The sequence below is a fragment of the Bicyclus anynana genome, chromosome 5 (assembly GCF_947172395.1).
Source record: "Bicyclus anynana chromosome 5, ilBicAnyn1.1, whole genome shotgun sequence".
Classification (NCBI taxonomy): domain Eukaryota; kingdom Metazoa; phylum Arthropoda; class Insecta; order Lepidoptera; family Nymphalidae; genus Bicyclus; species Bicyclus anynana.
The window spans coordinates 15,418,824-15,430,494 of NC_069087.1; the positions used below are offsets into that span (position 1 = coordinate 15,418,824).

Below are 11,671 nucleotides of genomic sequence, written 5' to 3' on the forward strand. Positions count from 1 at the left end.
AGTAAACGAAGCACGTTCAATTTTATTTGCGTTTTATTCTACAATTTCTACAAATATCCTGTGTACACTGCACTTTTAGTACATTTTACGTTTGTTCATAAAAAGGACGGCTTGTGTGGCCATTCGGTTTTTAAATAACGCTATCTTTTTCTACATGTAACAGTTTCAAAGAGATAGCATATTATATTGAAGCTGATAATTTGGTTTGCTTTATTGACTTATGTGAAAGAAATAGCATGTTTGTAAGCGAACCGCTCGACTGAGTCCTCGTCCGTGTTGTACCGGGGTACGTGGTGTGACGTCAGAAGGGTTTTGCCTTTCAATGGGTAAATGAAGAATGCTGTTCGCTCCTCTGTCGCAATCACTGATCTCTATACTAATAGCATAGCTGATGATTATCGAAAAAGTTTTAAAATATAGTTTCGAGTGGATAGCAGTTGGCGCCACAAGTTACTGAGAATGGATCTAAAGTGAATAAATAGGACAGCAGAAAAAGAATGACATATATTAGTATTTTCCAATGGCGGATGCGTAAAAAGTAAGTTCGTAATTTAGTGACTAGTTCATCTAGCTAATGGTACAAGGCAGAGGCAAGGGTTCGATCCCCGGCCGGGCCGATTGAGGTTTTCTTAATTGGTCCAGGTCTGGCTGGTGGAAGGCTTCAGCCGTGGCTAGTTACCACCCTACCGGCAAAGACGTATCGCCGAGCGATTTAGCGCTCCGGTACGATGTCGTGTAGAAAACGAAAGGGGTCTGTATTTGGATTTTCATTCAACTCCTAATAAGTTAGCCCGCTCCCATCTTAGATTGCATCATCATTTACTCTTACTTACTTATCAGATGAGATAGTAATCAAAGGCTAACTTGTAATACATAAAAAAAATAAACAGACGCTGGTAGTTCCTCAAGCAGCGCTAATGTTTGACTGAAGTATTAGCTATTAGCTAGTATAGAGATCAGTGGTCGCAATCTTTTGTCGTTTTACCCTCTCTCTTTGTACCACGCGGTCGAGGACTGAGTTATGAGATTTGCCTATAAAGGAGCAGTTTTAGTTTCGTTACATGAATATAGCATATGAATATCGGCCCCTTGAATATTGAAATGAATAAGCTTGAACGTGTTTCGGTGACGCAATAGTTACACTCGAGGCGCAGTGCCCGGCACACTCGGTTGTGGTGATATTGTGTTGTTTACATATTTTTTTTTTAATCAACTATGTAGTTACTCAAGTAGTTTGAATTGTGATGCAGTTTTGCCTTACCAAGTCTTTTATTATCCATAGACGAAAGTTTTGAATTGAATACTTCTTTTTTACAATTCATGCATGGTCAAATATTAGTTGTGTGTTGGATTTTTGGACAGTTGACGAATTATTTAATTTCCTGTACTGTGACGAATCTGTCCTTTCATTACATCCGCTTATAAACTTATCGTCATTGTGGCATTCATAAAAACGATAAGTAATCATTGCACACCATGTATTTTACTTGACAAAAAATGTCGTTATTTTACATTTTACAAGTGTTGCATTAAAAAAATACGCACTCAAAAAACGCACCTCAAAAATAAGTATATTCTATTTCCGATTACAATAAAATACCACGGAATGCTTTTTAAGAATTTATATTTATATACACTGGGTATTTTTGTCTTTAACAAAATATTACTATTATTAAAATGAAGGACACGTAATTCGTTATAGTAATATATATGCATATAATAAATGAGATTCGTCCCGTCCGTATCCGACACGTAGCTAGTGGCGCGGGTGTGGGGTGTTCGCTCCAGTGCGTGTGTCTAACCGTCCGTGTGTTGCAGTTCCACCGTCGCCCACCCGTCCGAGTTGCCGCCGTCGCCGCACCAGTGGGAATGACGCGAGACCAAGCGCGGCTTCGACAAGCGACGCGCCGTCTACGCCGATACGCGATAACCGACCTTAACGCCCACGCGTTTAGTACTCATTCCCTCTGCGTCATATACACGTAGTTGACGATACGATGTAGAAGAATCATAACGTCATCGCTTATTGCAACAGAGGACCACACGAAAAGAAGCTGATATGCTATATTCGACTCTATTACCAACACAGTTAAACTTGATTTCCTTTGAAAAAATAATTGACAGAATAATGTGATAAATTATACGTGGTGCGAAAACTACTTTATTGCTGTCAAAGCTTGATCAGATAATTATTATTGGACTACGAATGTTGGCATGTAATGTAAAAATTGAGATCAATTAGGATATTATTATTATTCTGCCGCACATAGAATATTGGAGTACTTTAAAAATATACGCGTTGAGGTATAACGCTTGTGTATCGATGAAAATATAAAATTAATACATTCTTGTGCGTGGCCAATCAATAGGTCGCAAACAAAAAAACTTTTAGTTAATTTTAGTAGTTAAATTTTGGTTTATATTATAAGCAAAAACAGAACGAGAGTTGTCTGTGAAGGATTATTTTAATTTTAACATTGAGTTAGTCCACCGTTCGAACGAGTATTATGTTCATTAATTATTATTTTTAAACAAGTTATTGAACATCGTATGGAATGTTATTTACCTATAATAACAAAATCTTAAAATAAATCTATTTTGAGATTTGAATCCAAACGTTTGGGCTATACCTTAATTGTCCAATTTTCCTGTATAACGGAAAACGACTTTGTGATGAATGAAACTGTATAATGTAATGTACATGTATACATAGAGCTGTAAGGACTTTCGGACACACGTATTTTGCTTTATTATATAAGTATCTTGACATACTTTGTAGGTTTATAGGTACTAGATAAGTCCACGGTCTGAAAATATGAGACCCTAATAAATGACCTTAACAAATGGACTTAATTAAAGGGCTACCAAATATTATACTGTTTCAAACGTTATTTTAGATTAGTATAAATAGTATACATAGGGGATTTGTATATAAAGTGTGACGAAAAATGAAGATAAGGGATAGTTAATGATGGTATGCGGTACGAACAAAGGCTATTTTAAATCTTTTAGTAAATCCAACTTGAAGTGAAAATGCAATTTCTTTAGAAATATGATGGAAGATAAATTAAAGTTTGGCGTAACTTTCTTAAAAAGTAAATAAAAAGTAAAAAAAGGATAATGGTCGGCATGGATTTGAACATTAACAGAGAGTTTGAGGTAAATTGTGTGCGATGTCCTAAAGGTTAGGCATTTTAAAACTTTAGTGAAATATTTGAAAGTAGAAAAATCAGAGTATATTTAATTTTTCAGGGTGGATATATTCTTATTAGAGCGTCAGTCATTGGTTTCTCAGTCCTGATTGGTACTGCAAATATATATAATTCAATTCTAGACACTGTTTTCCTTAACATCTTAAATCAGGAGTGAATCGGCACCTTTTTGGAAGCGTATTGTAAGCTGTATTCACTTACCATAGTATTACCATGAGGCTTATTTGCAGCCAAGCTCTAGCCTACATTTTATTAAAAATAGATAAGAATTTATTTATTTTGTCATCATCCGTCACCCATGATGATGATATTCATCCTGATATTCATTAATTTATATTAAGGATGAACTTCCGCAAAGTAACGCCTGCTTCTATCCAATATTATTAAAAAGTCCTAGTATTGGATTAATCTACTTGAGCTATTCCACCTTTAGCATGTACCTGATTGCAATGAACCAAATTTGCAGTATATTTTACCCAAATTACCTTTTTATAGATAAGATACATGTAACCAATAATTTATGGGTTTAATAAAAAGATACCGATGTACATTTTAGAGATAATGTCTGTCCATCTTAAATAATAATTCAACATCAAATAATGTGCCCGTCAATCATTTCGGCAAGTTCTTTGTTCGACGTCCGTGCCGACCATTCTAGAAAACTTTTATTAAAAGTCATACAACGAAAGAAGAATCGCAGATGTAGGGGACCGGGATGAAAGTAAATATTGTTAGAGTTTGACTTTTAAGGCATATACACATTGTGACACTCATTTGTTTCGACGTCTCCGATATTACAACAACCTAATGTTAGCAAGTTGTAGATTCATTAACACGCTATTGAATGCGGAAAAATGCTTTATATTTTGACTAGTTTCCAATTTGGCTATAACCCACACTACCTTGTAATTATAATAATTGAAAATTAAAGTTATATAAGAACAAACAGAGAATCATAGTGTAAACATAGGTTTATAATATGCAACTGGTTCGTTTAAAAGTGCTTGTAAACTAATCCTGGTCCTGTTCAATTTGGGTATTTATACTTGATTGATTTGACAGCAGTCGATTGCCTTTAACAGCAGTCGGCAACAGTCGTCGACTGCTGTCGACTGCCGTTGACTGTCGTTGACTGCCGTCGACTGCCGTTGACTGTCGTTGACTGCCGTCGACTGCCGCCGAGACGTCGTCGACTGATGTCGGCGGTAGCAGTTGCTGCTCGTGTAAATGAACCCTTAAGATCTGTTAAGTATCCCGTTGTTCGATCCTCAATAGTGTTTAAAGTCGAATAACCGTTTCTTTCGTTCTCTGGACTGCATCGAACAAATGAGTGTTGTAATTAAAAAAAAAGTAATATGATTGCTTAGTAGGGATAGTGACATAAATAAATATTTGCGATTCTGTATGGTATACGCGTGCGTGAATAGGTTTCTGTGTGTGCCTGATCGTATGGACATTGCCAGCAATAAATATTGCAATATAATTAATTAATAATTATATAAATAATTCGTAATCGTGTTAAATTCATTTTTTTAATTGATTAATTCGATATTGGAAATATATTATTATTAATAATAATAATAATAATTGTTAAATTTATTAATTGCCACGTTGGGTAACTTTGATTTGCAGTGTTGAAAATGGCAACTAAAACGAATAGCTTAATTTTTGATTTATCGTGTATTGTGACAACAATAATAAATATTTTACAGTTAATTACACTGATAAATACAAAGTTACCCAACCTGATGTTTTATATACCATGATATTTTTCATTAGTTCTGAATAAACCTATGACATAACTTGACTAGGTTGGTCATTAATAAAAAATATCATAGTATTGACAACTATTTACTATATTAAATAGAATTAATTGAATTTTTGTGTTCTGTTATAAAGCGGCGTACAGACAATGGTTTCGTACTTAAGCGGACGACACACAAGAATCTCGACGCCCCTGCGTCTGTACGCTCCTCTATATTTATGTATTATAGTTGAAACTAACTCTTAAACACCATTGTATGTAACATCGACTGAACATTTTTACGTAGCTAGGTTTAGGACATTAGAATTTATTACATACACAAGGAAATAGTGAGCAAAAATATATAAATATGCGTCGTAGTTGTATATTATTATGTATAGTGAGGTAAATTTTAACTGAATACATATTAAATTCAAGCATTTATAGTATATATTGTACTAGAGGATATATACCGGTGTGTTATTATCTGATCAAATGCGAAGCCCCTTTTGATATTCAATCGTTATCATATATATACAGAATGTATACTTCTCGGAAGTAAATAATGATACAAATACGTATTTTTTAACATTTTCATATGCTCAAATAATTTATTATAATATATTTATTATTCTATAGCCAATTCACAAAACCGTGTCCTCAACTGCGTCGTGTAGAGGTATGAGAGAAGCGAGAAGTATATTCTTCATTCATTCAATCACGTGTTCGCTATAGCTTGGCAACTTCGTTGATGACACTCCCGTGATATGCGGGCGACGGGAGGGGAAGGACTGCGCAGGTATGAAATCACGCGCGCGGTGAATCGTTACCCTCTCCCGACCCTCGCGGACCATCGCTTCTCCCTTACGGCCCCCGCGGACCATCGGGAGTGTTACGTACGAATTGCCAAGCTTTAGTTGTCCGCCTTTTAATCTCTCATTCCCTTCTGACGTCATACCCTGCACCTCTGTACTGTGCAGTTGAGGGGCAAACTAAGAAACTGAGTACTCAACTGCGTGACGCAGATGAATGAAGACAGAAAGAGGGGAGATACATTCTTCGTTCATTCAAAAACCAGGCTGACCAGTTTTCTGTTTGTTCCTCTTGCTCCCTTGTGTTGGCTGGTGGGAGGTTTCGGCCGTGGCTTGCTACCACCCTACCGGCAAAGACTGCCAAGCGATTTAGCGTTCCGGTATGATGTCGTGTATCAGAAGGCTTCGCTCTATAATTATCATAATTATAAAACAATTTAATAAATCGTTATTCTGTAAACAATTACATAATGTTATTGAATTTGGCAAAAGGGACTTCGTACTTGACGATATAGTGTGTGTGATTTTATGAGAATATTGAGAAATTATAATAATATGTTCGAGATAAAGTTAATCATGTGATTCGTTAGTTATCGATCATTCGACATTAGGTAACTAACGAATTAAATAATTTTTCGATCGATTTGTAACCAATTATTTTTTTTTTAATTAATGTCTCCTTTTTTTAACGTAGGAATCTGTATCCACGCTGCTCACTTGTTATAGTTTAGGTGAAACTTTGTGTGCGTGTCAAGAGACGTAGCCTTAAAACTAGTTCAAAGCTATATAAAAAAAATTAAATGTGTAAATATATAAGGGCGTAGTTTTAGTTAGGACTCTAGTATTATAAATAATATGCCGTTGAAATATCCGCACGATTAGAAATGCGAGTTCGATGTACCGTGACAAGGGGATATGAACTTTATACAGTTTGACGGAGAGTCGCATTTGGATTGCTCTGCATATACGTAAGTAATACGACCATGTGATGGTACAGACGAATACGTTTGATGGTACAAAGGAAGCGAGTGCGTACGCTTTTCTTACAGAATGCCCAAAATTTTTGTACAGTGATGTTTATTTTTTTTGTGATAGGCAGTTTTGTACAGTCCTCTTTAACTTACTCGCACAGTACGATGCAAACTTTAAAGATTTAGGATATCAACGGAACGAAGCAGCGAGGCGGTAGGGCAGCATCCGTCTTGACTTTATACAACACTGGCAGCTAATTTTCGAGACGTCATAAAGTTGTATCCGACTCACATACTATGTTTCAATGTTTTTGGACATTTATTTAATTAATCCAATAATTAATAATGTATTGTGTGCATTTTATATGAAGTGCGTACGCGCTCGCGACTTACCCACCTTGCCTTAACTCAGATAACTGACACTGTGATCCGTTAGACCTTAATTAATTGTTATTGGAGTCCATCGCACCCCCCACGTGACTATGTGCGTAATTCCTTAAGGCTCAGCAAATTGTGAAGGAAACTGCGCTAGCATGCTCTGACACATTGCTCAGGCTAGCACACGCTGAATAATACAGTCAATAAATTAGGGTAAGGCTGCCTTAAGTGGCGTACCTCGGCAATATCTCAAGTATTTCTTAAGATACATTTACCGTACTTTATTGACAATATTATGCGTGTGACCTGTGAAATTTATCTATGGATAAATTAAATATAATCCTGTATTTTTAGAGTCGTTCAGCGAAATTAGAATTCTATTTCATGGAGACAAGGACTACTTTTGTATAAACTGTACCTCAATAATGATCGAGCACGCAAGCGCAGTCTCTTCGTACGCTGATCCGTATTAGTTGTATACGTTAGCTTAGAATGAGCGTAAAGTGAATGTCCTATGGAATAAGGATCCTGATTACATCTGCGCGCGTGATCCGCTTTTTGGCATCCATTTTGACACAATATCTTACAAGAACTACTTAATAACGTTTCAAAATGGCGTCAAAACGACGAGCGATCGAATGCTAAACGAATAAAGCGCTTCGATATCAGGTAACTTTTTGAATTATACAAAGCTTTGCAGTCTAGGCGATCTGCAGAGGTGTGCACTGCATAAATGCATTGCAGCACTGCGTACCCTGAATGATTAAATTTAAAAATCAATATCAGGGTAGGTCTTCCTGTTTTGTACTATTTCTTTGTGTTCAGGTCACAACACCGTGCACGCCGCTGGCGATCTGTAATATACGTGGAGAACTATAAAAGGACCCAAGGCTTGTCCATTGTACATAATTATTACGTAGTGTCGATCATTGGCTTTAACGTCGCATATACTGCCCCGCGACCGTTCGCGCTCCTTTACTATGTAATTGTACGTATTTGCGTTTCCAGACTTTCAGAGATCTCGTATGTTTTAAGTTTTACTTTCACGATTGATTCATTTAGCGTTACACAAGTGATCTTTAGTTGGTAAGGTGTCGTTTCTGATTTTGGATTTCCTTTTAAATTTAAGGTCAGTTTAGGGCTTGTAGGGGTAACGGCACGCTTGTCTGCCTTCGGAGGCAACTAGTTTTTAGAGGCCTGGAAAAGTTGCGATTGGCGGATTCGATTGTTACTGTCGTAGAATGTCTCTGTGTCTTTACGTTTGAAAATACGCCATTAACATCAGGTGAGATTGCATTCAAAGGCTATCTTGTCATTAAAAAGTATGTTTATAATCAAAAAAAATTCAGGTTTATAAAAATATTCCTGTTCTCTCTATATTTAGAGTATTGCGTATTATTAATTGGCCAATGTCATGCCACTATATTTTAGCGTGATGATAGTAATAATCGAATCCTACAATCCGCAATTCGCGCGTGTTCTTAAGATTTTGGTTTACTTTGTAAATATTAGAGGAATGTGATAAGACTTTATAATTTTCACTATAGTTAATCTATAAGCCACTGTCCCATTGTTTGTGTTCTATATTTACTACTATTTACTTATAAACAAAATGCAAAAAAAAACCATGAAGATGTGAAGGTTGAGACGTTCTCTCGTAAGACATAAGACAATTTACTTTTAATTTTATTTTACCAGTCGTATTGTAAATAGTAGGTATTTTGTGCACTGATATCTGATAGTCGTTTTTAAGTTACTATTAATTAAACTTAGGTATTAAAACCCAATGGCTGTATTCATTATTGTAACGCCCGAAATATGTTCACTATAAGACTAAAGGTAGGGAGATATCTTCGACGACTACGGTACGAACGCATTGACAACACCTCACTAAGCCGCTCTATACTTGTTTTGAATCTCTATGTACGCATGAAAATTCTGTTTAGTTGCTTACGAAATTAGCAAAATAGACATACACATGCGAATTAAAAAGTGTTTGTTTTTTATTGTATAAACTTTAAAAAATATTTTCTTGTACCCTTGTAATTTAAGGTAATAATATACATTCAATTATCTTTTCATCAGACCATCGATATAGTTATTTCTTTACGTTAAAATTCTAACAAAGTACGTAAATCTTATTTACATAAATAATGGAAGCATAAGGTAAACAATCTAATACTGTAACTAACGCTTAGTATTTTAGTACGCATTAACAAGAAAAGATAATTCAACTTCCCTTTACTATGTATTGGGTTAAAACTAGAATTTATTTATTTGCTCATTATATTTATGTACTTATTCATATATAATTAGAAATACGCCACCAATTCCCGACAAATCACACAGATTGGTGTCTGGTAAGGTGTTGCCAATGTGTTACCAGCATTAAGGTCTTATAGGGTTACTAACCGACCCTGTTATAGTCAATTGCCAGAAAATTCTATGACCTTGGTTCTGCCACCTAATTAATGATTATCACCTTCGGTTAGTAACTGTTGTGACCGTATACTGTGTATAGTTTTAGTTTCGTCATGGTGTATTTTTTTTTTTTTTGATATTGGGTTGTAACTGAAACGGGCGACTGTAAATATATTTGATACGTGTTTCTGTCTCGTGCGGAGTTAGTTGCATTTTACCATTGTTGCGAACTGCCAAAACTAATGTAATAATTTTGTAGCGTCAACGCGGCCACACGGATAATATGCAATCTGTCGGTAGGAAGTACTCGACCCTCGACCGAAATGTTTGCTATGAGAAGATACAACGTTCTCGCGAGTTCTTCGGGTTTCTTTAAACTATGTACAGGCTTCTGGGGTTGATTTTTTAGAATATGGGTTTCTAGATTAAGTCTACTCGTACTTGCGTTTTTATATTGCGGTATTCGGTTCTTGGCGCCTTTGTCCTACTCAAGGAGATTACCACTTTTAAAACTCGTTATCATCAATTGAAGTTAGACTATTGTACTACAAAATTTGCGAGACGGAATCTGAGTGCCTATATGCACAATATAATATTTATTGCCTCCACAAAATCTGGGTACCTATAACTTAACCGGCAGCTTAACCTCCAAAACGAAACATTTATACTTTTAAATTTGGCGCCAGAATTGAGTACAATAATAGAACTGGCCCAGTTTTGTCACAAGTAAATCCTATTGGAATTGAAAAACAAGTCCATAAAATAGTAACAACATTTCACTCCTTATATTCTTAATTCTGATTGTAATGACTTCGGTAGTTCGAACGTTAAAGAGATAGGATAAAATGTGCAAGCTCGTATTCTGCCGTAGAAGCCAGTATATTCGTTGACTTAATTTATCTAAAAAAATGCCTCTTACGTGCAATCCTTATTAAGCGAACTGCTGAAACTTTTGGTCGAGCAGAGGGTATTTTGAAAATTTCGATAGTATTGTAAATGTAAAAGTTTGACATGATGTAATTGTATAGTAATCTAGCATAGTTGTTTGTATAATTGTCTAGATCACTCTTGTTTATCGTTATTATGGATTTCGATGCTGACGAGATCGCAGTTTATTGTGAGGATATTTTCCTTTTTATTTTAGATGGCTATGGCTTGGGATGACCGTTTATATTGTGTTATGGCTTTTAAGAATTTCACATGAAAGGAATTTGCTAATATGTAAATGATTTTTAAAATGCCGTAATTTCTTTGTGAACTCATGATTTATATTTTTCCACCATCAATTCCTCTCTCGATCTCGGCACAAAATACCAATCATTGCATCAAGTTGAAGTATAATCACATGATATCCCAATATTGTGTTTAGTGCGTCATGTGCGATATAATATTTGTTTGGTAAACAAAATTAGGCAAAGTTCGATCAGTAGATTAATTTAGGTCTAAGTATCATAATGTAAACGGTCATACCAATATTTGAAACTGTAAATATGTTCTCTCCTGAAGTAAAAATTACATTATTTTGAATTTAATTTGTCTGGTCCCGCGATAGACTGTGACTTTGTCTGCGTCGAGACAGTTTGTAGTTATCTGTGTAGTCGATAGTGTAGCCCCGGCTTAGAGCTGTACCATCCGGGCTCGACACTTTAACAATAAAACTACTGCATAATTATATATACTGAAGTTTTATTTCATTTACTTTAAACTCCTTTCCAAAGTTATAAGAATCGGGCTATATTCACAACGGGCTCGGGCTATATTTGGCTGGTGGGAGGCTTCGGCCGTGGCTAGTTACCACCCTACCGGCAAAGACGTTCCTACCGCCAAGCGATTTAGCGTTCCGGTGCGATGCCGTGTAGAAACCGAAAGGGGTGTGGATTTTCATCCTCCTCCTAACAAGTTAGCCCGCTTCCTTTTTAGACTGCATCTTCACTTACCATCAGGTGAGATTGTAGTCAAGGGCTAACTTGTAAAGAATAAAAAATAAAAAAAAAAACAAGGCATTGTCCTGCAAGGTTTTTAGAGTACTTTGCAATATTAACGTCGTGTGAACGGTTTTATGAACAACGTTTATGCCACTATTTATTACATGACAGTGCTGTGTGCTCTAGCCTTATTAATCCACGGTTAAGG

General features: G+C 35.9%; 1 protein-coding gene across 1 annotated transcript in view; it reads left to right on the top strand.

Annotated features, from left to right (window-relative positions):
- LOC112043565 (serine/threonine-protein kinase NLK) overlaps positions 1 to 11,212 on the top strand; it is a 200,621-nt gene extending 189,409 nt beyond the window's left edge. The window contains exon 10 of the mRNA XM_024079044.2: positions 1,819 to 11,212. Coding sequence (XP_023934812.1) covers positions 1,819 to 1,873 — 55 coding nt within the window. The 3' untranslated portion in view covers positions 1,874 to 11,212. The remainder of the gene's footprint in view (positions 1 to 1,818) is intronic.
- The last annotated feature ends 459 nt before the right edge of the window (positions 11,213 to 11,671 follow it).